Source organism: Rattus norvegicus, chromosome 19 (genome assembly GCF_036323735.1).
Source record: "Rattus norvegicus strain BN/NHsdMcwi chromosome 19, GRCr8, whole genome shotgun sequence".
Classification (NCBI taxonomy): Eukaryota; Metazoa; Chordata; class Mammalia; order Rodentia; family Muridae; genus Rattus; species Rattus norvegicus.
Genome location: NC_086037.1, coordinates 40168029 through 40195965, shown reverse-complemented (window position 1 = coordinate 40195965; position 27937 = coordinate 40168029). Strand labels below are relative to the sequence as shown.

The 27937-nt window shown below is 45.6% G+C and overlaps 2 protein-coding genes across 7 annotated transcripts; one reads left to right on the top strand and one right to left on the bottom strand.

The window, feature by feature from the left end:
- The first annotated feature begins 6 nt into the window (after positions 1-6).
- Positions 7-22253, top strand: Syce2 (synaptonemal complex central element protein 2). 2 transcript variants are annotated; one of them, XM_006255291.5, is made up of 5 exons: positions 7-4117; positions 4617-4729; positions 18921-19074; positions 20772-20960; positions 21987-22253. In XM_006255291.5, exons 1-5 carry the CDS (start codon positions 4103-4105, stop codon positions 22029-22031), a joined length of 516 nt encoding a protein of 171 aa, XP_006255353.1. In that variant the 5' UTR covers positions 7-4102; the 3' UTR covers positions 22032-22253. The 2 variants fall into 2 exon arrangements, with proteins under 2 accessions (XP_006255353.1, NP_001178486.1); NM_001191557.1 differs by having other exon boundaries at positions 4103-4117; positions 4599-4729; positions 21987-22250.
- Positions 21430-27928, bottom strand: Gcdh (glutaryl-CoA dehydrogenase). 5 transcript variants are annotated; one of them, NM_001108896.1, is made up of 12 exons: positions 27778-27903; positions 27591-27720; positions 27484-27510; positions 27061-27204; positions 26879-26941; positions 26368-26538; positions 25029-25158; positions 24727-24943; positions 24152-24255; positions 23836-23961; positions 23339-23499; positions 21430-21905 (listed from the first exon to the last, which is right to left on the bottom strand). In NM_001108896.1, the coding sequence occupies exons 2-12, from the start codon at positions 27715-27717 to the stop codon at positions 21832-21834; spliced, it is 1344 nt and encodes a 447-aa protein (NP_001102366.1). In that variant the 5' UTR covers positions 27718-27720; positions 27778-27903; the 3' UTR covers positions 21430-21831. The 5 variants fall into 5 exon arrangements, with proteins under 5 accessions (NP_001102366.1, XP_063134240.1, XP_063134242.1 ...); XM_063278173.1 differs by lacking the exon at positions 21430-21905 and adding an exon at positions 21959-22118 and having other exon boundaries at positions 27778-27927; XM_063278170.1 differs by having other exon boundaries at positions 21438-23499; positions 27778-27928.
- Positions 27929-27937: the final 9 nt, after the last annotated feature.

The window sequence follows — 27937 nt, the reverse complement described above, 5'->3', positions numbered from 1 at the left end:
GGGACTCTCATTGGCTGGGGCTCACACCCGTTAGGCCAGGGTACCTCACAAGTAAGCTCCAGGGACCTTCCTGTCTCTGCCTCAGATTGTAAATGCACATCCCTTGTCCATAGTGTGGATTGAACTCATGCCGCAAGCACTTTGCTGACAAGCCACCCACAGCTCAGTCACGCACTAACCACTAACTGGAGCCAAGCCCTCTTTTAAGGCTAGGAACAGAAAAGTCCTCTTGGCAAAAACAGCACTTAGTAGGTGATAGCCTAAAATCCAGGATTCCCAAGGTCGATGGGAACAAGGGACTGTGGGTGAGAAGCTGCTCTTAATTTTCCTCCTAAAAATCAAATCTCCCAGCAGCTGAGGCAGGGGCAATCATGAGTTTGAAGCCACCCTGGGCCAGATACTTCGACTTTGTCATAAATAAGTAAGTAAGTAAGTAATCACATGAGCTCTGGGGAGTAAGTTCGTAAAGCTTTGTGTATCCACACCTGACTTGCTTTGCTGGGGGCTCAGATGAGCATTTAGGTGGTTTTTTGGATTGTTGTGTTTTACTTTTTAATTTATGTTTATGTGTATAGTTATTTTGTCTGCATGTCTTTTTTCTTATTTTTTTTTACATTTAAACTTTTTTTTTTCTTTCCTTTTTTTCGGAGCTGGGGACCGAACCCAGGGGCATTCGCTTGCTAGGCAAGCGCTCTACCAGTGAGCTAAATCCCCAACCCCTTACTCTGTTTTTTATGTATGAGTATTTTGTATATCCACATGCCTGGTGCCCATAGAGGTGCTGAGCTTCCTTCCTTGTGGGCGCTGGGAATTAAACCTTGGCCCTTTACAAGAACAAGTGCTTTAAAAAAAAAAATACTGTCTGTCTGTCTGTCTGTCTATCTATCTATCTATCTATCTATCTATCTATCTATCTATCTATCTCTATAATTTTTCTTTAAAGAACAAGTGTTCTTAACCACTGAGCTAACTCTCCAGCCCTGTGTGTGTCTTTGTACACATGAGGCTCTGTTGCTAGGAGAGGGCATTGGATCTCCTAGAACTGGAGCTATGGACTGATATGAGTCAACATGTGGGTGCTAGGAACCAAGCCTAGGTCCCCTGGGAAAGCAGCGTGTGCCTGCAACTGCTGAGCCATTTCTTTAGCCCCCCCAAAATTAATGTCAGGCCTGGAGAGATGGCTCAGTGGTTAAGAGCACTGGCTGCTCCTCCAGAGGTCCTGAGTTCAATCGCCAGCAACCACATGGTGGCTCACAGCCATCTGTAATGAGATCTGATGCCCTCTTCTGGTGTGTCTGAAGACAGGGACAGTGTGCTCATATGCATATATACATATACACGAATGTCAGGGCTGGTGAGATGGCTCAACAGTTAACAACACTGGCTCCTCCCAAGGTTCCGAATTCAATTTCTAGAAACCACACATAGTGGCTGGCAACCATCTTTAAAGGGATCTGATGCCCTCTTCTGACATGCAGGTGTACATGCAGACAGCACTCATACATTAAAAAAAAAAAAAGCTTGGGCTGGAGAGATGGCTCAGCGGTTAAGAGCACCCGACTGCTCTTCCAGAGATCATGAGTTCAATTCCCAGCAACCACATGGTGGCTCACAACCATCTGTAAAGAGATCTGATGCCCTCTTCTGGTGTATCTGAAGACAGCTACAGTGTACTGATATGTAATAAATAAATAAATCTTTAAAAAAAAAAAGTAAATAAAATTGAAAAAGATACTAATGACTCCCACCCCCAAGATAGGGTATCACTATCTCCCAAGTACTGGGATTATATAGGTTTATGTCACTACACAAGGTTTTTGTTGTTTTTTTGTTTGTTTGTTTGTTTGTTTGTTTCTTTTTTTTTCCCACATGGGGTTTCTCTGTGTAGTCCTGGCTGTCCTAGAACTTACTCTGTAGACCAGGCTGGCCTCAGATGGGCCTCCTGAGCGATGTATTTAAAACTGTGCACCACCACCACCCAGCAACCCTTAGTTTGTTGCCTCTTGTCAATAAATTTATGGTATGCCAGTTGTTAATTTTTATAACTGTTTCAGTTTTTAAATCACTGCAGTAATAAGGGGGAATTATTTTGAGAGTGCCAGTTTTCCAGCTGGCTTTGGTGGTACCTGCCTTGAGTTAGCGTTTGGTGGGCAGAGGCAGGCTGATATCTGAATTTGAGGCTAGCCTGGTCTATAGAGGCAGGGCTACAGAGAAACTCTGGCGAGAGAGACAAGACAGACAGTAAGCAGAGGGAGCCCTGAATAAGTAGAGTCCAGCCTGAATGTGTATTTTGATGTGGGCACAGGAGTCCAAGACCAATTGGCCCATGGGAAACCTGTCTACGTAACACCTATATGAACCAGGCTCAAGAGCAATGGCAAAGCTTTTCCCCAGAGTTCCAGAATGATTGTTTACGGATAATTAATCAGTGTGCAAAGACTAGCAAATCTGGCTTCCTCTCCTGAAGTTTTTTTTTTTTTCTTTTTTTCTTTTTTTTTTGGTTCTTTTTTTCGGAGCTGGGGACCGAACCGAGGGCCTTGCGCTTCCTAGGTAAGCGCTCTACCACTGAGCTAAATCCCCAGCCCCCTCTCCTGAAGTTTTAAAGCCAGGATTGCTCACCCACAATTCCTCCTACCAGGATTAGCTGTGCTGTAAATCAGCTGAGGTCCCAGGTTGTAGCCAGAGCATTAGAGAACCTCACCTGATCCCAGTTTCACGGTGTGTATGTCCTTTCTTCATTCCCTCACATAGCCACCATTCCAGGACCCAAGCTGCTAGGGATGTTAGCAGCAAAAAAAAAAAAAAATAAAATAAAATAAAATAAAAATAAAAAATAAAGAAAAGGGGGTTGGGGATTTAGCTCAGCAGTAGAGCGCTTGCCTAGCAAGCGCAAGGCCCTGGGTTTGATCCCCAGCTCTGAAAAGAAGAAAATAAAAAAATAAATAAATAAAATAAAGGGTTGGAAAGATGGCTCAGAGGTTAAGCACTGGTTGATCCTACAGAGGGCCAAGTCTAATTTAAGCACCCATATGGTGGCTTACAATTGTAATTCCAGCCTCAGGATTTCTGAGCCTCTTTTCTGGTCACCATGAGCACTAAGCACTATGGGCACTGTGGTACAGAATTATATGCAGTCAAAACACTCATACCCATAAAAAGTATATAAAACTTTAAAGATGAGATCCCTCTCAATGGCTTAGTGGGTTCAGGTACTTGCCTAGTCTGAGAACCTAGTTCCATCTCTGTGACCCACAAGGTGGAAAGTGAGAGTGGACCCCTCGAAGCTGTCTTCTGGTTTCCACACCCAGAGTGGATGGCACATGTGCTTGCACAAAATAGGTCAAGTGTAAAACAAAATAAAACCATCACAGAACAGGAATTCAGTTCTCAGCACCCATGTCAGGAGGCTTATAACGAAGGGATCTGATGCCCTCTCCTGGCCTTCACTGGCAGATGCCCCAAAGTAGTTTAAATTATATGCAACATGTAAATAAAAGAAAATATAAACATTAAAAAAAAAATGAAGGTTGTCAGTAGTCTCAGTGGTGCCTGCCTTCAATTCCAAGGCAGAGGCAGGCCGATCTCAGTTTAAAGAGTCCTAGACCAGGACATAGTGGGACCCTGTTCCGAAAGAATTTGAGCCGTGCAGTAGTGGCACATACCATTAATCTTAGCATTCTAGATGCAGAGGCAGGAGGATCTCTGCGAGCCTGATCTACAAAGCTAGTTCCAGGAGAGCCAGAGATACACAGAGAAACGATGTCTTGGAAAAGACAATCCACCCACCCCAATTGTAGATTGAAGGGGTGGAACACTGATGTATAGTGCATTCCTCAAACGCTGAATTCTGAGGGCCACAGGTGACCCCGAGTCCGGCACATACGCGCTATGAGCTCAGACGCCCACCCGTCTAAACAACACAAATAAGTTTGCCACTGCAGACCCCAATAGGCAACTCCAGCATAGCCCAAACCACAGGGCCTGTTCCAAGGGCCTACAAGTTCGCCGCCTTTTGGGGGCGGGGCCAGAGCGCGGTTCATTCAGCACGTGCTCGGGGCGTGGCGTGCGCAGAGGGCGGGAACGCGGAGGCGGGAAAGACGGAATGGAGCGCCAAGGAGTACGTGAGGCGCTGGTTTCCCGTGTGCGGGAGGCGGGCGGGGCTTAGGGCCACCGGGATACGAGACTTCCCACACATGCTCGAACCCGGGGACTGTTCCTCAGGGTTAGCGCCGCCTCTTGCCGGGAGAGGCGAGGTTTCCTGACTAACGAAGCGCTGGGGCCTGGTGGACGAGGCTGCGAGGGGGCGCGGTGCGCCACAGGAGCCGGGCGAAGACAACTCACTGTGTAGACCCGGCCGGGCCTCGAACTCGAAGCGGTCGCCTGCCTCAGCCTCCCGAGGCTGGGGAGGGATTCGAGGCGTGTGCCGCACTCGGCCTATTTTAAATTACAATCGGCGGGAAGGTCTTAGCGCGCCCTCCATTGCGAACCTTAGGGCCCCGACCCTGGGGCCTCGAGCCCTTACTTCCCAGCCACCGCCGCGTCCCTTTTGAGGTTACCCAACACGCAGGTAGAGGCGCCTTCCCACACCGCCTCTCCAGAGCTGGCTGTGCTCGCAGGTGGCCGTGCCTCCCGTGGAGTTAAAGGACCAGGAACCGCCAGCGATTGTGGAGAGCGGAGAGCATCAGCAGAATGAGAACCACGAGGAGACACCTAGCTCAGTGGCGCCGAGGTGAGGAGTGACAGGCCTAACTGCTTTTCCTGGACTCCGGGGCCCCGCTTTTTTCACGTGGTTTATTCCACGAGGTCTGCCCTTGGTTTTGTTCCACCGGCGATTTTAACACCTTCCAGGCGTAGTGTTTTATGAAACGGCAGCAGTGAAGCAGTGCATCTTGGCAGGCCCGGCCTAGGTGTCCCCGTGAGGAATCAGCCACGAGACAGACCTAATATAAAGAAAGTTTGCTAGTGAGAAGGGAAAGGTTGGGGAAGAGAAAGGGGGGTAAAGAGAGAGAGAGAGAGCGAAAGAGGGAGAAAATGGAGAGATGAAAAGAGAAAAGAGGGTTGGGGGATTTAGCTCTGCGGTAGAGCGCTTGCCTAGTAAACGCAAGGCCCTGGGTTCGGTCCCCAGCTCCGAAAAAAAAAAAGAAAAAAAAAAAAAGAGAGAAAAGAGTGGGAGAAAGAGGGAAGATGGACAGGGGGGGGGGGAGAGAACAAGAGAACAAACCACTCGAAGGCTTAAGCCCCAGTCAAATAGTCTTTATATGTGAACCAGGCTCCTACCTGGCTGTTGCTAGGTAACTGCTGGGCGGAGCTTAGAGGAAATGCTAACAACAGGTGCCCACAATGGTTCTGGGTACAGGCGTCCTCCTATTGAAATCCACAAGGTTTAATTTCAGGGTCCCCTCCCTGAAAGTAGAAGCTAGATCTAGTCAGGTCCCATCTGTAACATTGCATAGCATCCTCACAATCAGACTCATGTTCATGTAAGTGTATTGCCTGAATGTATGTTTGTGTACCATGTGCATGCCTAGTGCTTATGGAGGTCAGAAGAGGATTGAGATCCTCTGAAACTGAAGTTCTGAGTGATTGAGAGCCACCATGTGAACTCTGTTACTGACAAGTGCTCTTACCTGCTGAGGTTTCTCCAGCTCTCTTTCAAGGTCCAATCTCAGTGTGAAGGTTTGGCTGACGCGGAACTCACAGAAATCTGCTTGCATCTGCCTTCCAAGTGCTGGGACTAGAGGCATGCCTCACCACACACTGGTTATGAATACTATTCTTGATAAAAATCAAAATCTTTTTTCAAAATAAAAGCAACCACCATATCCCCAGCACCTCTTCTAAGTTTGACTTGTGATTTGAATCCATGGATGATTCAGATATGGATGTGGAGAACATACTGGGTAGCATGATCTGAGGAAAAACTGAGGAGACAGTAATGGTGACTTGATTTCCATTCAAGGTCATAGCAGATTTCCTGGAGAAGGTGAAGAGTACAGCACTTGGTAAGGAAGCCCCTGCTTCAGACAGAGGCATGCAGGGATTACTGAACAGCGCCGGTTAAAGGGAGGTAGGAAAAGATACAGTTAGGCTGGGCAGCGGTGGCACATGCCTTTATTTCCAGCACTCGGGAGGCAGAGGCAGTGAGTTTGAGGACAGCCTGGTCTACAGAGCTGGACAGGATAGCCAGGGCTACACAGAGAAACCTTGTCTGGTTTCCTTTTCTTTCTCTTCCCTGTCCCATTTCTTTCTTCAGTGGGGTCTTAGGTATCCCAGGCTAGCCTCAAACTGGCAGCTAGGATGACCTGGAATTGAATTTCTGAACTTGCTGCCCCACCTCGCAACTACTAGGATTATAGTGTGTATACCTGGTTTATACCAGTGCTTGGTATTGAATGCTGGGCTTTGTACATGCTAAAGAATCACTTCAACAACTGAGCTACATCCCTAGCTTAGCAGCTAAGACTTTAGATGCCTCTGAGATCTGTCTCAAAAAAAAAAAAAAAATTACTGTCTCTCCCTAATAGAAGAAGTTTGTTCCCTTTGGAAGAAAGTAGTAAAGGGCTCCCCCTGGTTGCTGTAACAGGAAGGAGGATGAGAATGCGGAGGCCATGGGGATTAGCCAAGTATGTCTTAGTTAGTGTTTTACTGCTGTGAAGAGACATCATGACCAAGGCAACTTTTATAAAGACAACATTTAATTGGGGCCGGCTTACAGGTTCAGAGGTTCAGTCCATTATCATCAAGGTGGGAACATGGCAGCATCCAAGCAGGCATGGTGAAGGAGGAGCCAAGAGTTCTACAGCTTCATCTGAAGGCCGCTAGCAGAATACTGCCTTCCAGGCAGCTAGGATGAAGGTCCTAGCTTCACCTACACCGACAGTGACACACCTACTCCAACAAGGCCACACCTCCAAATAGTACTACTCCCTAGGCCAAGCATATACAAACCAGTCTCATACAGGATGAGTATAGTTTGGTCCATGGAGGTATGGACATGGTGAGATATGTCAGGTGTTGGAAGGTACATCTGACAAGTTGATAATAGATTTGATTCTGGGGTAAAAGAAAGAAGGTGTCAAGGATAACTTAAAGTTGTTTCCCCTTGCACATTTATTTATTCATTCATCAGATATTTATTGAGGGTCTAGGTGATAGGAATGCAAGCGCTTTTGGTTTCTTGGTGCTTAGCAATATGGATCTGTGATAGCTCTGTCTTTTGGTGGCATCGCAACTCACTGGTTTTTAGTACTTCATAATATCCTTCTTATGGATATGCCTTAGAATATATCCATTTCACTACTGAAGGACATCTTGATTGCTTTTAAGTTTTAGCAATTATGAATAAAACAGCTCTAAGCTATACCTGGCTTTAAGTTATTAATTTCAATGAAATCTAGTTTCTCAGTTCTCTCTTTTGTGGATTTATGTGTGTGTTATTTAAGATATCAACAGAAAAGGGGTGGAAAAGCTGGATATAGTTGCACATGCCTTTTATTCCAACACTCTAGAGGCTGAGAGGAAGGCAGAGCTCTGAGCTCAAGGCCAGCCTGGTCTACAAAGCAAGTTCAAAGGCTGCCAGGCAGCCAGGGCTACAAAGAGAAACACTCTCTTGAAAAAACAAAACACAAAAAGTTAAGACATCAACAGCCAGGCTTAGTGGCATAAGCCTTTGATTCCCTGCATGGTCTTTATAGTGAGACACTCAAAAGACACCAAAATCAAAGTCACTTAGATTTTCTCCTACATTCTAATTTTGTGATTTTGCATTTACTGTTTAAATATGTGATCCATTCTGAGTTTTTTCCTTTGTTTTCCTTCTTGCTTTTGCTGTCTTGAGGATAGAACTCAGTGTCTTGTGCATGGTAGATGAGTAACCCTGTCACTGAACATACATTCCCAATTGCTGAAACCTGCATGTATTTGGATTTGACCTCGACTGGTCTGACAAAGGAATAAAGGACAGGCACATATACAAAAAAGCTGGGATTGAGTGGGCCATGTGCCATGATGGAGGCACACCAGCAGCAACCCTGCAACTTGGTGGTGCATTTATAATGTTTTTTAACCAGTTGAGGTAGCAGCCTTATTACATACAATTGAATGAGGAAGCAGGTTTAGCTAATTTTAGTAGGAAATCTTATAGGGAAGCAGTCTCAGACAGTAAATATTCAGGAGGAAAAGAAGTGATCCAAACTTTCTACACACACTGTCATCATCTGAACACATACTAGGGGAAGGCTTTGCTCTTCCCAGGAAACTGAAGCAATGACGTTCTTAATATGATTACATTCATATCAACACGGCACAATCACTCAGGACTTATTTCAGCAGAGTCCTGTTGTGTCAGTTCAGACTCCTAGAACTCAAGGTCCTTCTGCATCAGCCTCCCAAGTGCTAGGATTATAGAAAGGCATGTGCTATGCTGCTTATCAGAAACTTCCTGAGCATCATGTTTTAGATTTGGGGGGCTTATTTATTTAATCGGCAGAGCCTCATCATGTAAGCCTGGTGTCCTAGAACTCACTGTGCAGACCAGGTTGGTCTTGAACTCAGAGATGAGCCTGCCTCTTCCTCCTCAGTGCTGGGATTAAAGGTGTGTACCACCATTCCTGGCATGGATTTTTGAATTTAGAATTAAGGATGCTCATTCTGTGTCATGCCATGCAACTCACCTGTAGAAGTGTGTGAGTTCATAGCTTTTAGTCTGTGAACCATACAAACATCACTAGTCAACCTCAAAGTCTTTTCTCATTCCAAAAAGAGATCTCATTCCTCCTAGCAATAAGTTCCAGTCCCTGCCTCTTCCCCAACCCCTGTATCCATTAATCTGCCTTCTGTCTCCATACACTTGCCTATTCTGGATATTTCATGTGCATGGAGTCATGCCATGTGCTTCTTTGTGTCTAACTTTCTTCACTTGGCATGTCATTTATATCATAGCCTTTGTCAGAACATAAGTCTTTCTTCTAGCTAAAATTCCATATTATGAATATCATATTTCATTTGTTATCAATAGACAAATTGACATTTGACTATTATATGTAACAGTGCTGTGAACATCTGTATGCAAGTTTTTGTGGGAATGTAGCATATGTAGTCAGTCTCCTATATATTAAGATTGCCAGTTCCACATGACATTTAGCATGGTTCTTCTATCTTTATCTGGGTTCCTGGGATTGAATTTAGGTATCCAGGCTTGCATAGGAGTAGCTTTTACCTGTAGGGCCATCTTGCTGGCCCATTGTTGGGCTTTGTTTTTGTTCTTTTAAAATAGTCCCTCGGAGCACTCATACATTAAATAAATAAGTAAACAAATAAATCTTTTAAAATAGTCCCTCATGTAGTCCAGGCTAGCCTTGAACTTGATACATAGCTGAAATTGTCCTAAATTAATGCTGCTGCTTGCACCTCCTGGGTTCTGGGATTGCAGGTGTGCACCACCACTCCAGGCTTGCATCAGGCATTATAAGTCATTCAGATATGACAAAAGTCTACAGAAGGAGTATATATGATGAGTATCCACAGATTTAGATATCTTAATAGGCTCTAGAAGAAAGGAGATTATACTTAGTGGGAACTGCTGGGCCAGAGATGTGACATACTTAGGTTCCTGTTATAAAAAAGGATGCTGGAGGAGTTGGGGATTTAGCTCAGTGGTAGAGCGCTTGCCTAGCAAGTGCAAGGCCCTGGGTTCGGTCCCCAGCTCTGAAAAAAAGAAAAAAGAAAAAAAAAGGATGCTGGCTAGATGTGGTGCACAGCTTTAATCTCAGCACTTGAGACAAAGAGGCAGGCAGACCTCTGAGTTCAAGGTTGGTTGACATAGTGAGTTCTAGACTGTCTTTTAAAAAAAAGCAATAAAAAGGAAGCAAAGGCTCTGGTTACTATGTAGAGAACATTTTGAAGGGAGTGTAAAGAGAGATGGATTAAGTTGGAGTGCCATTTACTAAAACAGATTGGGAAAAGGCCCTTTGGGGAAGTGACAGGAAGAAGGAAATTGTCCCCATCCATGGTATACTGGAGCTGGCTCCTGCTGGTTTGCAAGAGCTGATTCTTTTATTTGTTTTGTTTTGTTCTTTGAGACAGGGTTTCTCTGTGTATCCCTACCAGGTCTGAAACTCATTCTGTAGACCAGGCTAGCCTTAAACTCAATGTTGTGGTTAAAGGTGTGTGTCACCACTGCGTGGCTCAAGAGCTGATTCTATATATCCCTTCCCAAGTTGACAAGTTTATGTTAGAAGCTTGATATTGCTATAATGGGAATATTTGCACAGTGGCATTTCATAAACTGCAAATCAGGACTTTGCCCATCCCTCAGAGACCTGGGAATAAGTAGCTCAGTGCTTACCAGGACACCTCTGCTTTCTGTTTGTTATGGCTTCTCACAGGGAAGAGTTTAAGTTCCACTTTACAATGCCCTTACCACCTTCCTTTTTTTTTTTCTTCTTTTTTTGAGATGTGTTGGATATTGGGATATTTGCATGATATGTACAGCCAAGGTGAGAAATCACAGCAGGATTTCAGAGCTACAACTTAAAGTGGTATGGTACAAGGAACTATTAGGTTGCTATGAGGATGACTGTTGTGATGACAGTTGTGGACTGAATGAGCTTACTTGAAGCCAGAGTAAGAGGCTCCAGACGAAGCTAGATTGCTCTTTTCTCTCCCATTTCTTAGTAGGAAAGCAGACTACGGGGCTTTCTAGACCTGTGCTGTTTGTCAGAGACAAGAAAATAGGCAGATACGAATGAACCATTCGTTTGATAAGTGTCCTGCAGATGTTAGCATGCTTAGACCAGGATCTCTGTGCTGAAGAGTCACAGGCAAAGAAAGCATTTACAGACTTGAAAGACTTCTGCCAGAGCCAAACACCAGATGGATGGAAATCATCACAGGGACCAGTTAGCAAATCCAGCAGCCAACACTCGGCAACATGATTGAAATATTAACACATTTCTGAAGGGGAGGTGGGTGAGGAACTAGCTCATCAGCTTCCAGTCAAACCTTCCCCTTTTCTGGCATAACTTCAGCAAACCATCACTTTGCCTGAGTGCCAGATTCTGTGGGTCCCTCTCCTGGACCTGTCCCCTGAGATGGTCATAAGTGGCTGGTAGCTTATTTACTTGTGTTATCTGTGAGTGGCCACAGAGTGAAGGCCCCATCAGTGAGTAGCTCTGGCCCATACATCTGCCAATCATAGCGTTACCTGGAGTGAACAGATGGTCTCTTCCCTTAGACCCGTTTCCTGGGCCCCCTGCCAACTTAGGCCCTGCTTGGGAACTCTTCTGATTCTTGGAACTGATTAGGGGCTTCTTAGAAGGACAGACATAATAGATGAGTGCATTGATATGCTTACAGACCCCACATCCCAAGCCCCACTCAGGCCAAGTACACCAGGCAACTGTAATGTGCACTCTTCCATTACCTGGCCTCAGTCCAGGGTTCTGCCACAGAAGTCAGCCCAAGAACTGAAGAAGCCTGCAGAGAGGACACCACACATTTTGTTTATTAACACCTAATTGGTGAGTGCAGAACCAGGGAAGCCGATGATTCATTAGCATCTTGATTAATATACAGCTGCTGAGTATTAAGAAAAATGAAATGGAAAAGCTGAAATCCACAAAAGATAGATTTGGAAAAATAAAGAAGCTCTCAGTAGACATCTGATGCCGGCCTTTGTCCTGCCACAAATTTGAATTAGCTGAATTCAAGTGATTTTTTTCACTATTTCTTTAGTTGCCATTAAAAATCTGTCCTCTCATCTCTTGAGCCCTGAAGGAGCCATTAGAAATTCAGTCAGGTTGCAGAGAATTACACAAAAAGGAATACCTGGAAGATTGAGTCTAATTTCAAAGTCCTAAACTTGAGTTGGTCCGAGAGAGTTGAGACAAGGCAAGCTGGGTGCAAAAGAAGGCATGAGACAGACTGGAGAGATGCCTCAGCAGTTAAGAGCACTGACTGCTCTTCCAGAGGTCCTGGGTTCAATTCCCAGCAACCACATGGTGGCTCATAACCATCTGTAATGGGATCCGATGCCCTCTTCTGATGTGCATGAAGACAGCTACAGTGTACTCATAAAATAAATTTTAAAAATCTTTAAAAAGCATGAGAGCAGGGATCTTAGAGTAGCTTGTCAGCAGAACAGAGACAGCACAGAGGGAAGCCTTTGAGATGCTGGAAAGTACAGAAGAGAATTGCCGTCTTCACCTTGAGCACATGTGTAAAAGCATAAAGTAAGGCAGAGTCATGACCAAGAAGAGGAGAGGCAGAAAGGGAAAGTGGTTCTGGGCAAAGGCTGATGGGTTTGGAGAAATTTTTTGTTGAAGGACCATATTGCTGGTGCAGAAGGGATGGCTCATTAGTAGAGCATTTACCTTGTTTGTACAGAGCCTGGGGCCCACCCCTGCAGGCTAGAAAGGGTGCAGGCCAGGCCCTGGAAAGTCTTGTCTGCTGTACAAGGAATTTAGATTTGATCCTATAAACCATGTCTTGTCTTGTTTTTTTGGTTTTTTGTTTGTTCTTTTCTGGCAGGGGTTGGGGGTGTCTTTTTTAGGCCATCATATTAAGAGATCATCTATTAGGAGATCAGGTTTGGGGTTGGGTGGTCACAAGTGTCCAGGTGTGAAATAAGAGACATGTAGCTGCAAAGAATAACAGATTGTGGGGGTAAAACTCAAAATTCCAGCCAGGATATAGAGGGCCAGAGAAGCCCAATTCTAAGCCAACTGCTAAGTTTTCTAGTGTGGGGATCAGGCAGCTTTATGTATCATTTACTAAGAGGAGGGAGGATGGGGTCTTATGTAGGCAGAGGAAGGGAGGTGCTAATTGGTACACAAAAATGGAGCTTAAATGCTTTTGGAACAGCCTTGCTGAGAGGTCTAGAAAAAGACACCTTGTTGAGAGATTTGAAGACAGTCATGGGGCTTGGGGATTTAGCTCAGTGGTAGAGCGCTTGCCTAGGAAGTGCAAGGCCCTGGCTTCGGTCCCCAGCTCCGAAAAAAAGAACCAAAAAAAGAAGAAGACAGTCATGTACTGGGAATAAATTTTGGGGCAATCAAAGTATGAGTGGTAATGAAAACCCTCAAGAATCAATTAATTTTGTGTTTGTTTTGAAGCAGAATCTTTACATAGAACAACCTATCCTTAAAGTAGGAGAGATTTTCCTACCTTTCTCCCAAATGTGGGATTAAATTTCCATCACATCTGGTTTAATTAAGAGTCACTAATTATCCAGGCAGTGGTGGTGAATACCTTTGATCCTAGCACTTAGGAGTCGGAGGCAGGCAGATCTCTGTGAGATCCAGGACAGCAATGGCTACACAGTGAATCCCTGTCCCAAACAAACAGAGGAAAAAAAGAATCATTAATTTATTGGCTTCATATTTATTGTTTTTCCCACACAGATAGGGAAGATGACTTCTACAAAGCTTGGCTAGGGCGTAGACAAAGACGTAACACTATAATTGATGTGTGTACTAAGGCCAGCCAGAAGTACTTTCTAGAGTAGGTCTCAACGTTTCTAACACTGTGACCCTTTAATATAGTTCCCCGTGTTGTGAGCCCCCCAACTATAAAATTATTTTTGTTGCTACTTCATAACTGTAGCTTTGCTACTGTTATGATTTGTAGCATAAATATCTGTGTTTTGTGATGGCCTTAGGCAACACCTGGAAAGGGTTGTTCAACCTCCAAAGGTATGGCAACCCACAGGTTGAGAAATGATGTTCTAGAGGAACTTAGGTAGGAAAGACACTACTCTGGCACCCCACACTACAAGGATGCCCTTGGAAAAAGGTAGCCAGAGCTGTGGAAGAGCCTGAAGGTATAGGTGGGACAGTAGGAGTTAGACAGCAGAGTCAGTGATATGCTCATGAGGGCAAGGTGCTTGTCTCTTGAGTTTGGTGACCTGAGAGTGATCCCTAGGATCCACATGGTAGAACTAGATAGAGACCAGACTCTTGCAAATTGTCCTCTGACCTCCAGATGTTTGTGGTGATGTGGGTCCACATACTGACACAGTAACAGCAATTGCCAAGGGAATTACAGTATGGAAGTGCTAGGGTCTAGCTGCAGTGCCTTCTCACTGGATACTTTGCCAGGAGCTGTTTTATTTGAAAATTGGGGCAGCAACTTCATTGTAGTGTGCTGGAGAGTGAGTGGAAAGTGGGGAAATACATATTAGCAGTATAGGTAGCTCCTTCTACAGGCTAGCGGGAGGCGGGTAGCCTAGGGTGGAGTAGGAGATATACAAAAGGAGACAGTTACAGTTGGAAGAGGCTCGAAGTAGTATATGCTAAGGAAAAAGAGAAACCAACCCAAAGAAACAGGCTAAAGAGGAGGGGCTGGAGAGATTGGTCAGCAGTTAAGAGCCTTTGTTTTTCTTCCAGAGGACCTAGAGTTCATTCTCATCATCCACATGTCAGTTTACAATTCTATAATTCCAGTTCCAAGGGATCCGATGCCCTCTTCTGTCTTCTTTTTTTTTTTTTTTTTTTTTTTGTTCTTTTTTTCGGAGCTGGGGACCGAACCCAGGGCCTTGCGCTTCCTAGGTAAGCGCTCTACCACTGAGCTAAATCCACAGCCCCCCTCTTCTGTCTTCTGTGGGCACCATCCACACACATACATGCAGGCAAAATACCCATTCATATAAAATAAAGTATTCATTCTGTTGAAGGACATCTAGATTTTTTCCAATTTCTGGCTATTGTGAATAGAACAGCAGTAAACATGGTTGGTTAAACATGTGTCCTTGGGGTAAGGTGAGCATTTGGGTATATGCCTAGGAGTGATAAGCTGGATCTTGAGATAGGTCGAGTTTCATCTTTCTGAGGGAATCAGCCACACTGATTTCCATAGTGACTATACAGGTTTGCACTCCCAACAGCAATGAAAAGTGTTTCTCCTATTCCACATTCTCACTGGCATGATCTGCTACATATGTTACTGATCGTAACCATTCTGACAGGTGTAAATGAAGTCTCAGAGTTTTGATTTACATTTTCCTGATGGCTAAGAATGTTAAACATTTCTTTGTTTCTCTGCCATTTGAGTTTCCTCTACTGAGATTCTGTTTAGATCTGTTCCCTGTTTGTAAATTGGATTATTTTCTTTCTTGATATCTAGTTTCTTGAATTCTTTATGTATTTTAAATATTAGTCCTCTATCAGATGTGGAGTTGGTAAATATCTTTTCCCATTCTGTAGGCTGCTTCAGCCCTCAGGTCCTCTGTGCATAGATTATGGCATTCAGTTTAGTGTTTTTACAGGACTCCTGACTGTGTGAATAAGTGGATTTCTGATTCTTGTGCCTTCTCTTGGGCTCTTTTTCTTCTCTTGGTTTCCCTTGTCCAACTTTAATGTGATGGGTTTTTTTTTAATCTTATTATACTTTATTTTGTTGTGTTGTTTTCTCTTAGAAGCCTATTCTCATCTAATGAGAAATAGAATGGGAGTGGATCTGGATGGTAGGGGAGGTGGGAGGAAAACAGGAGGAGAGTAGAGGGAAGGGAACTGTAATTAAGATATTGTTTTAAAAAACAAAAATCCCAGCCATTCCATTTTACCAATGAAGACTCAGGAACCAGATGCTGGGGTGAAAGCCTGCTAGCTCAGAGAGGCAGAGAAAGCATCCAGCTGACCTTCTGTTCCACCAAAGTCCCAGAAGGAAAAAAAAAATCCTTCTTCTCTGTGCTGGCTTAAATACCCTTTAACTCAAAGACCCTCCTTTCTACTTATCCAGGTTCACTTCCTTGTATTGCTTGCTCTGCCTCTTGACCTAGAGTTGACTTTATTGAGCTCTTAAAGGTGCGTGCTAGGGCTGAGCCACATCACAGCAAGGTTTCTCCAGTTCATGATCTTGGGGTTTACAATGTGATCAAATGTCCTGCCACACTGTATATTATATGAGAAAAAATCCATTTTCAGTAAGAAGGGGGAAATTATAATTGTTTTAAAAGATACACAGGGGTTGGGGATTTAGCTCAGTGGTAGAGCGCTTACCTAGGAAGCGCAAGGCCCTGGGTTCGGTCCCCAGCTCCGAAAAAAAAAGAACCAAAAAAATAAAAGATACACAGAAAAGGAGCCAGGCCTGGTGGTACAGACCTTAATCTCCGTTTCCCTGGAGGCTAAGCCAGGAAAGAACCACAGTACAAAGGCTGCCTGCCTAAGTGAAGACCCTGTCTCAAAATATCCGCCCAGCATGTGTGAGTCCCTGGGTTCAATTTCTAATTCTGGGAATGGAAGAGGGGAGACTGAAAGGTCAACAGGCAGGACATCTCATCTGGCCTACTTAGTGACTTAGTAAAGGTTTTTGTTGGTGGTAGACTTTTTGTTGTTTTGTTTTAAATATTTTTGGTGTTTTCTTTGTTCTTTATTTTGTTTTGTTTTGAGACAGGTTTCTCTGTGTAGCCCTGCCTCTCCTAGAACTTGCTCTAGAGACCAGGCTAGCCTGGAACTCACAGAGATCTGCCTGCCTCTGCTCCCCAAGTGCTGGAATTAAAGGTATGTGCCACCACTGCTGGCTTGTGAGTTTCCTATATGCACATATAAGGAGAATTCTGATGTTCTAGGGTGGTTGGTGGGAAATATGAGAAGGTAAGCTAAGCATAGTGTTCCCAGTTCCATTCTTGCCAGTCCTAGTTTGTTCTCTATTGCTATGATCAAACACATGACCAAAAGCAAATTGGGAAGGAAAGCTAAGAATTCAAGCAGGACAGGAACCTGGAGGCAGGAACTGAAGCAGAGGCCATGGGGGAACACTGCTCACTGGCTTGTTCTTCATGGTTTGCTCAGCCTATTTTCTTATTCAACCCAGGATGGACCAAATCAGGGGTGGCACCACCTACAGTGGCCTTAGTCATCCCACATCAATCATTAATCAAGAAAAGGCCCACATAGACTTGCTTACAGGCCAATTTAATGGAGGCATTTTCTCAGTTGAGGTTCCCTCTTCTTAGACAACCCTAGCCTGTGTCAAGTTGACAAAGAACCAAAAACTAATGGAAAAGGAGAACACATTTGGCTGTGGAAAGGCAGAGTGATTTCTGTAAGAGGGCAGGGCATGGAAAGGAACCGTGGCTACCAGCAAGCTTTGAAAGCAGTGTCCCAGTTTGAAGCATAGCTGGGGAGCCAAGACCAGGCATCTTGAGCCTGTTCCCAGCTCTAAGCACATGCAAGGAGAGCATGGCTGTCCTAAAGCACCCAAACCACATAGCATCTGAGTAAAGCTCTACCTCAGTCAGACTTGGAAAGATGACTGACCAGTCTCAGACGTCAAAGATCCTTTGTAAGTCTGTTCCACCCCAAAAGCCATTTTAAAGAAATGCTCAGGGGTTGACCTCCTAGTTCTCATGCTTTCTGGAGCTAGCCTCACTGTAGTTTCTGCCTTTCTAGAGTAGTCCTATGGTAAATGCATTGGAGGAAAATGAACTTGACTCTGTATGCAGCTGTATGAGATAACAGATCAGCATTGTATTCTTCATTTATTCAACTGACAGGGGAGCTAATGCATAGTGGCTCTTCTTTGTAATCCTAGCACTTGAAAGGTTGAGGCAGGAGTATTGCCTTAAGTTTAAAACCAGCCTGGGCTAAAGAATGAGGTACTGTTTAAAACCAACAACAACGAAATGGGCTAGGGACATTCTCATGCTGGAGTACAGAGGCCATTAGGACATACTTTGAGGCTTCTGATCATACGTGACAAGCACACGGTTGTATCCACAGGGGTTATGCATGGTGGCAGGCGGGCAGGTGGGCATGTTGTTCTCAGCAGCATCTAAGTGTTCACATCTCGATCTACAAACAGGATGCAGAGAGGATGGTGCCAGTCTTTTGAAACCTCAAAACCCTATTGGCATACCTCCTCCAACAAGGCCATACCTGAAGGAACTCTAGCCAGCTCACAAACATGGTTTTAGCAGGCTTTGCTTTTCTCCCTAGTTCTCTCTGTCTTGCTAAAACCCTTAGATTCTATTCCTAAACAAGCCACCAAGGCCTATTCCCTTATTTGGCCACTTCTTCCTCCTGAGGCTGACTACTGGCTATGAGTATTGAAGCCCAGCAATCAAAAGCCCCCCTTTGACTCACTTAATTAATAATTAACATGCTCAATCAAAATTAAATACCTCATCCTACATGGGATTTCCCACTTTGCTTTTATAAACCACCATTTTCCTGGTCCAGCGCTGTCTTCTCTCTATCCAGAAGCAGTTCTTTGTCCCACTTTAGGAAAAACAGCTTTCTTCCCTTTCCCTTGTTTCCATCCCCTTCTCCCTCATCATTGTCTATCTCCTGCCTTTGTCCTTTATCCCTGCCCTCTGGGGCAAATAAATCTCCTTTGTTCTAAGAACTTAGACCTGGGGTATATTGAGCCCCGTGGAGGAGTGGGGTTCTTACTCAAACAACCTTAGTGCTCATTTCAGAGAAGCCAGTGGATGTGTATGTGTGTGTGTGTATAATGGTATGTGTTTGTATTATATATGTGTGTGTACAAATATATATGTTTTATATATAAATAAATAATATGCTTTACATATTATATATAAAACAGTGGCTTTGGGCTACATAGATCTTGTCCTGGAACTGCAGGCATGTTAGACTTACACACTGGTCCAGCTCTAGGTTATAATACAAGGGTTGGAAGGCCTGTGTCTCAAGGTATGAATGAAATAGGAAAATTATTTTGTGTCACCCACAAAGGCAGCGATCTACCTAACACCTTCCTCACTCAAACCCTTGGCTTATTTACATCACATTTTCTCTGCCCTGTGTGAGTGTGTGTGTATACTATGCTCTTGTGGTAAGCATATATTCTCCCACTGAGCTCCACCTCAGATCATGAGTATTTTTTTTTTTTTTTTTTTGGAGAACATGATTATTTCAGTACTTTCAGAAGTCAGAGTTGTATCCTTGTATCTCCTACCTTAGTGCCAGCTGCCAACTACCAGGACCCTTCTCCTCTCTGGACTCTAGCATTGAAACCCTGAAGAAGAAAGCCCAGGAACTGATTGAAAACATCAATGAAAGCAGGCAGAAAGACCATGCACTTATGACCAACTTCAGGGACAGCCTCAAGATGAAGGTGATGAATCCCTCAGAGGGAAGGGAAGCTATAAGAAGGAAGGAAGGAAGGACCTATGATATCTGTTAGGTTCTAGGCACCTTGCTAGGCAGGCACTTTGCACAAGCTCTCATTTGACTCTAGAAGAGTCAGTAGATTGGCCCATATTATAAGTGAGAAAACTAAAGCTCAGAAGTGAGTGATTTTGGATGAAAGTGCTGCTTAATAGAGCATTTGCCTAACCTGAAAACTGATACTGGTTTGATACCCATTTATACATACACACATACACACTTTTTTAAGTGGTAAACCAGATATGGTAACTCCACCTTTAATCTCAACACTTTGGAAGTAGAGGCAGGCAAATCTCTGAGTTCAAGGCCAGCCTAGTATATATACATAGTGAGTTGCAAGCTAGTGAGAGTCTGTCTCAAGAAAAAAAAAAAAAAAAGAATGGGGCCTGATGGCTCAGCAGTGAAGAGCACTGCTCTTCCAGCGGACTGGGTTTGACTCCAAACACCCATGTTAGGTAACTTACATGTAACACCAGCTCCTGTAGATCAGGTGCCCTCTTCTGACCTCCATGGTCAGTAGGCATGCATGTTACGTTACATATAGACAAGTAGGCAAAACACCTATATCTATTTTTTTAAAAAGTGGTAAATGATACGAGGGAGCCAGGCTCAGAAACTGGGATCTATCCAGTTTAAGAGTCTTAAGCATGCTAGATAAGTACTCTTTAATACTGGGCTATATTTATACCCCAGACTTATTTTTATTTAGAAACAGGATCTCATGTACCCACTTGGCCTTGAACTTGTAATGTTCCTGCCTTAGCTTTCTGACTACCTAGGATTATAGGCCTATCCAACAGGCTTCTCTGTGGCTTGCCTTACCTTTCTCATGTGTCCTCAAAAAGGAGCTGTGGTCTGGGATGAGACAGCTGGTCCTACAGCACACATGGGGCTCGGGGCTCACAAAGCCTGATGGTGTGCGTGTTGGAATGCAGCCTCTGGGCATTGCCTGAGTGTGGCTATGCCCGGTGCTGCTTGAAAATGCAGCCAGCAGAGCCATGAACTGCACTGGTCTTGGGCCTTCAGTTAGACCTTTTCTCTTCTAATTATACGTACTATCTTTCTTTGGTATCCAATAAGAGGATTAGTTTCAGAACCTTATAGATGCCAGTTTTCAGAGGTGGTACTCAGTGCTGTCATATCAAACGAAGTAGCATTTGCATAGAACCAACAAATTTTGTACATTTTATTATTTTTTTTTTTTTTTGGGTTTTTGAAGCAGGAGCTTGCCTGAAACTCAATGTGTAGTCGAGGAGACTCTTTCTCCTGCCTCAACTACCAAGTGCTAGAATTACAGATTTAGTACAGACCAACTGAACATATACAATGTTATCTTGTTTTAATAAAGAAGTCGGGCATTGTGGCACATCCCTATAATTCCCAGGACTTAGGAGAGAGCACTAGGGTCAGGAGTTCAAAACCAGCCTCAACTACATAGCAAGTTCAAGGCCAGTCCCAACTACATGAGACTGACCATCTAAAACACAAGAACTGGGATGGTAGTGTGCATATAATCCCAACACTAAGGAGGCTGTCACTGGAAGGTTGATGAATTCAAGACTAGCTTGAGCAGAACCACGTCTTTAAAAAAAAATAACAAAATTTTGTCTGTAGTCAGTGTAGTTCTTGATTACTTTTTGTAAGGTCTCAGATCTGACAGAAAAGTTGGAGGAAAGGATGTACCAGGTATACAGCCACCACAGCAAAATCATTCAGGAAAGACTACAAGAATTTACCCAGAAGATGGCAAAGATCAGTCATCTGGAAATGGAGCTCAAACAAGTTTGCCAAACTGTGGAAACTATGTACAAGGACCTATGTGTCCAGTCTGAGGTAAGAATTTGGGGGTGTATCCTGTGAGAAAGGAGACCGGAAAGTAAAACATGAATGGGAACTTGACTTCTTTCCCCTCCCCTGAAGTGTAGGGAATCAAATCCAGGGCACATGATTTGCACATGCCAGACAAGTACTGTCACTGGTACCCACCCCAAATCTAGGTAGTAAACAGGACTTTTACTAATTGCTACACTGCCAGTCCCCGCCCGCAGGGTTACAGTCTCTGTAAAAGCCTTTGATCTGCTACCTTGTTGGGAGTTTGTAGTCACCTGGCTGGACTGGAAGCCAAACTATTGTCCATGTTATTGTGTAGTTAGCTGTCAACAAAGTGTCCCCCGCCAGTCAGAATGTCTAGCTCAAACTCTGTGTGCTATTCCAGAGTGGCACAACCCTAGGCATACTTATCCCTCCTCCGAGAAATCCCCCAAATTACCTCTCAATGGTTACCAGTAAACCTAGTCCAGTCCCAAGGAGTAAGGCACAGGCTCTTTATTTTCCTCTTTTATCTGCTTAGTGTTGAACACAGAAGGTACTGCTCCTGGGATAGAGGCAGGAAGGCTCACTGTAAAGTCCACTACACCTTCTCACACAAGGTCTGCTCCGTCTCAGTGGCTTCTGTGTCACTCCCCTTTGTCTCTTCCAGTTCCAAAAAACTTAAAACAGGGTAGATGGAGTTTGATTTCATCCACAGTTAAAAAGCACTGAGGGCCAAGAGCCACACTGAGAATTAATTTCTTCTTCTTTCTATAGAGCATATCTGAATGAAGAAAGACATTTCCTAAGTCTCAAATCAGTGTCTCACTTTCAACCATAAAAGCTGGGTCCATCCATTACTTCTTGAGCAAAGTATTTCTCTGTTGAAGTGGGTTCATTTTTCAACCGTGAATGCCTGAATCCCAGTAATTGCTCTCCCCAGGATCAGAGCATGGATGTCATGTGTACCTGTGTGAGATGAATGTCAAAGTTGGTTTGGACTCCTCAGCCTGTAACTTACCTTTACAGCCACCCCACGTGTCGTCCTAGGTTCCCACTTCCGAAGAACAGAATTACAAGGATGGTGAATGCTGACTCCTGCTAAGAGGCTTCCATCTTAATGCCTTGTCACCAAGAGAAGGCACAGAGGCTGTTTAAGCCATGCTGATATGTCTTACAGTTCTGTAACCCAACACAAAGCCACCAATTATGTGTGTGCTAATTACCAAAGTGTGATAAGGTTAGACCCTGCCATAGGCCTAGCCTTAGCAAATTCTCCCAACCCACGTCTATAGTTGATTAAATGTTTTGATTTCACCCTGGTCATACTTTATTCCAGAATTGGAAAGACTGATGATGGTCTATGCAAAAGCATGGTTGGTCCTTTGCTCTTTCCCACTTCAGGGACAGCGGCAGAAACCATGGCTTCCTTTTTTGGAGGTCAAATAATACCATTTATTTCCACAAGCCTAAATCTGACCCATCTCAAATTGTGCTCACATTGTAGGATCTCACCTCACTCCTCCCTCACTATTTCTGGAATGTTTCATCCCATAGCCTAAGATAAATACTGAAGGCTGTGGGATTTTCCCCTGGTTCAAATCCTCATTTGTTAGGGCAGGAAGGGAAGGTATCCCATATATTCTGCTTTTTCTGTCTAGAAGTTTCTCTACCCGTGAAGCTGGTGTCCCCACTTTGCATGGATCATATGGGATTGTATTGCTCCCCTTCTTAATATTGGTCAAAGATGTGTAAGTTTAGGTGCACATGTGGAGGCCAGGGGGCAGCCTCAGGTCTTGGTCCTTTGTTGTTCTTGTTGACTAGTGTGTACTCAGCTAGCTGATCTGAGAGCACCTAAGGATTCCTGCCTGAGTTTCCCATTTTACCTAGAACACTGGATTACAGACACATGTGACTGTGCTGGCCTCACAAAAGCTGTGGGGACTTAAACTCGGGTTCTCTGACTTTTCAGCAACTGTTGGCTCATTGAGCTATCCCCACAGCCCGCCTTTACACTTTGGCCCTCCAGTTTTTCATGTCTTTTTCCAAGTTTGTCCTAAGCCATGGGTCCATGCCCTTGTGAGTTTTGTAATTTACAAACAGCTTTTTCTCTGAACATAAAGTAGTGATACAAAGTGTGTGCTGTTTTCTTCCTCACACCCCCCTGCACTGTACCTCTCTTGGCACCTTGCTCTTGGGACTGTGTTCTTCTTCATGTCCCATCCCATGATGAGAACAAGGGTCAGGAGCATCTCACAGGGTCATGTAGTCTCTCTTACAAGCTCTGAACAAATAACTCTTAAGGACAGGGGTAGGGCTTGAAGCCACTTGGTGACAGCTGGTGGTGTGCCTCCTTACTGCTGTCTCCCCATGACACCCTCCTCCCTGAGCCCAGCCCTGACCTTCGTAAGTGTTCACTGCCTCTAAATTCATAGCATGCCGGATCACATGGTACTCATCAGAAATCCCATTTCCTCCCAGGATGTCTCGTGCCTGGCGGGCGATGTCCAGGGCTTTCCCACAGTTGTTTCTCTTCAACAGGGAGACCATTTCTGGAGTAGCCCTGGGAATGACACATGTTATAAACACTGGGTCTCACGTACTGACCACACCCAGAGAATGGAGCACATGCAAGGCTGTCTGATCCAGCCCATCAAAACCAAGGGGGACACTGAGCAGTGGTAGCATACGCCTTCAACCCCAATACTCAGGAGGAAGAGGCAGGCAGATCTCAGCCTGGTCTATAGAGTGAGTTCCAGAACAGCCAAGGCACTGTAGAGGTATCCTCTCTTGAAAATCCAAGAAAAGGGGGGAAATAGGGAGAAGCTTGTGTCCCTGGGGCCACCATTGGGAAGGGTCTCAGAAAGGGCCTAGGATTCAGCCATAGTGTAGTCCATACTTGTCCTGATCCTTTAGACGGCCAAGTTGTAAACATGCATGGAGGCCCAGTGTGATCTCAGTGAGCATGTCTGCCAACTTCTTCTGAACCAGCTGGTTCCTGGCCAAGGGGACTCCAAACTGGATCCTAGAACAGGCACAGTCAAGTGAGGACCCATAGTTCAAGAGACTTCCTAGTTCATGCTGGCCCTGCTGTCACCTCAACATTTTAACTGCTCACAATATCCTGGGCCGTCTCATAGAGCAGAGAACTTAACTTGGTGGGTGCTGGGGAACCAAAACCCTCCATACCCCCCAGGTTCTAGCAGCCCACATACCTGTCCAGAGCATACTGCCGAGCTGTGTGCAAACAGAACTCAGCAGCTCCCAACACACCCCATGTGATGCCATATCGGGCAGTGTTAAGGCAGCCAAAAGGGCCCTGTAAGATCGACAAGAGGTCTCAGCCAACTGAGGACCTGGGAAGAACCAACTGTGAAGAAGGAAAATCCATCTCCCAAATGTCCCAGACAAAGGGATCTGCAGTCATTTAAACCACACAGAGTGTGATCCCTAAAACTTGGGTGCATCAAGCCTTGTTCAGTGGCTTTCCACTCTGGATGTGCAAGCAGCCCTACATAGCATGGAGCCTGACCTCAGTGCTCACATCTAAGGCTGGCAGAGACAGGAAGCTACTCATGCATATGGAGTAGAAAGTGGTCCAAGGCCCAGATTCACTTTGGGCAGAGATAATAAGATTTGCGGACAGGGAGGATCACAAACTCCACGGTGTTCCATAAGCTCAGGGACTGTGTGTTTGCAGCTCAGGGACTGTGTGTTTGCTCTCCACTTGAAAAAGTGAGAAAGTGAGAAAGGTGTCCCTTCACTAGATCCCAAGGTGTCTGCCACATACCGCCAGGCTTGACACATTAGGCAGCACATTCTCCTCGGGCACTTCCACGCTGTCCATGATGATCATACCAGTAGCTGAGGCCCGCAAGGAGAACTTTCCTTCAATCCTAGGGGCTGAGAGGCCCCGCATCCCCTTCTCCAGCAGGAAGCCCCGGATACAGTTATCCTCACACCGAGCCCACACTACGAATAGGTCAGCCACAGGGGAGTTGGTGATCCTGGGGGCCAGAAAGTTATGGAGGGATCTGGCTGCTGCTCCCTTGTGCACACCTTATCACCCACCAGTCTACCTGGGCCTCTCACCAGGTCTTGGTTCCACTGAGAGTGTAGCTCTTGTTTGATGGATTGTGGCGAGCTCTGGTCTCCATGCTGCCTGGATCACTCCCATGGTTGGGCTCTGTAAGTCCGAAGCAGCCCAGAAGTTCACCCTTGGCTGCAAGCACAAGAGAGGGCTTCATTTCATCTCCTGTAAGTTATCTTCTTCACTGAGCCAGACCTGAATCAAGGTAGACACACCCAGCATCATGGCACTCAGTGAGCTGCTGACAAAATGGTCTAGGCCGTAACCACAGTGTCACAATGTGAAGGATGCCAGAAAGAAGGGTTAGCAAGAGTATCTTGATGGGCACTAAGAGGTTTAGCTGAAGGAGAGTATAAAGTTTGAGGGCTTTTTTTCCGTCTTGTTACTTTGGTTTGGTTTGGTTTCTGAGATAGGGTTTCTTAGCTCTAGCTGTCCTGGAACTCACTCTGTAGACCAGGCTGGCCTTGTACTCACACAGATCTGCCTGCCTCTGCCTCCCAAGTGCTGGGATTAAAGGTGTGGTGGCAACCGGTACCCAGCTTGTTTGTTTTTTTTTTTGTTTGTTTTTTTTGTTTTTGTTTTGTTTTTTTTCTTTTTTTCGGAGCTGGGGACCGAACTGAGGGCCTTGCGCTTCCTAGGTAAGCGCTCTACCACTGAGCTAAATCCCCAGCCCCCCCAGCTTGTTTGTTTTTGAGGTGGTCTCACAATGTAGCCCTGGCTGTCCTATAATTCACTATGGAGACCAGGCTGGTTCTAGAGTGCTGGGATCAGAGAGGTATGCCACCACATCTAGCTTGAAGGAGGACATGAGGAAGAGTCATCACCGAGGTGACTGGAGAATCCCTAGTATCTGAGCAATCAGAATGGTGGCCAGAAGGACAAGCATGGTAGTGCGTGCCTTTAATCCTAGCTGTCCTCCTCAGGAGGCCGAGGCAGCTAGACCTTTGAGTTTGATGCCACTGGTCTACAAAGCTCCCAGCCAAACAGGGCTACGCAGCGAGACCATATCACAAATGCGATCTGAGTAGCCAAAGAAGTAGAGGAAAGGTCCCAGGGTTCTGCTCATGGACCTGGTTAGCAGTTAAGACTTTAAACTTTGGACTGGGATGAGAAGCCCAGAAAACAAATCCAAGGGGAGATGATGGTGGCCAGAGGTAAAGTAGAAGGGGATGGGGGAGGGGATGACTAACAGAGCTGGCAGGAGATCAAGGTTGACAACTGAGCCCTAGGGCCCGGCATGGACACAGGTGGTCTGTAGGAATGAAGGCAGGATGTGGGGACACCGGGATCTACATTCCAGACCTTCGTCTGCCTTTCCTCCCCTCTGCAGCAGCTGCTTACCCAGTCGGGGCAGATACTTCTGTCGCTGCTCCTCACTCCCATAGGTATAGATGGGGTGCATGACAAGGGAGGACTGAACACTCATCATCGACCTGTAGCCGCTGTCCACCCTCTCTAGCTCTCGAGTCAGGAGCCCATAGGCCACCGATGACACTCCAGCACAGCCATACCCTGGTACAGAAGAGGAGCAGGTAGACCGAAGATCAGCCCAGGGGCTGAGTAGGGCTGTAATGGGGCTCTTCTGGAAGTGGGCAGGGGGCTGCCCTGGCTGGGACTTTGTTCATCTTATACCCACAGCTGCTTTCAGGAGGGATAACCACTACCCATTTTACAGATAAGAAAAGGGATGGCGGGGTTGGGGATTTGGCTCAGTGGTAGAGCACTTGCCTAGCAACTGCAAGGCCCTGGGTTCGGTCCCCAGCTCCGAAAAAAAAAAAAAAAAAAAAAAAGGGATGGCTCTTCAAGATGTTGCAGGTGGGTACAGGCTACATAGTACAGAGACTGTCCTTACCTTTAATGGTGGGTCCCAGCACACCCAGCTCCCCCATCTCATATACAATGTCCCTGTGAAAAACTGCAGAGATGGGTGTCAGAATTATGCCCTTTGATAGAGTCCCTGACTCCAGGGACTGCAGCGAGTGCAAATCATGTATGGTTGTGGAACTCAGAGTGCCCACCCTTCCATCAAGGCACCTTCATTTCGATTGGCCAGCAGAATTCGAGACATAAGTCGTTCCTGGCAGTAGTTACGGAAGGTGTCCCTGATGAGTTTCTCATCGGCAGTCAACTGCTCCTCCAGGACCAGTGGGTCCTTCCAGTCAAACACAGGACGAGAGGCTGGTAGGGTATGAGGGTCAAGTCAGCCAGATCCCTGCCTCCTCTTCAACATTTCTAAGCTGCACCCAATTCCCCCCATCTCGCTCCAGGCGGATTCTGGCTTCAAAACAGTCTAACAAACGCAACTCCTCTCCAGTCCAGTAGAAACAAACACCCACTACTTTAGACTTCTGACCCTGAGCACAGCCCAGCCTCCCTTCCCAGAAGTCCTTGCATTCACAGACTACTATGGGTCAAAGAAACAGCTGGACCGGGAGTAGGTGGGTAGGTGATCCTTACATTTGACCGATCGGATCTGTGTCTTCTCTGCAAACAAAGGATGAGAAAGTCACACTTAGAAAGTTTCCTGTGTCTCCCTGCCCACCCATCCGGAGCCCTGCACTGACCCGTGTGCGCGGCCGCCGAGCTCCACGTACGTGGAACGCGCGAGAAGCGCAGGCCGAGCTTGCGGCTCAGCAACCACGCAGAGACTCCTCTCAGGGACATGTAGCCGGTGAGCATCGCAGGGACCATAACCTGGAAGGGCTGGGCGTCAGCGGGGACCAGCCTTCTCCCACCCCAGACCCTTCATACCTGGTGCTTGCAGGCTGCGTTCTGGACCAGCACACTTGACCTAGGCCTAATAGGGGCTGCTCATTGGTTTCTCCTTGGTTCCTCCCAGAGCACCGCCTTCTCTGTGGCTCTGCCTTTTAAAAGAGCCAAGGCAAGCAGCCTGACTTTACAGGCGGGTTCT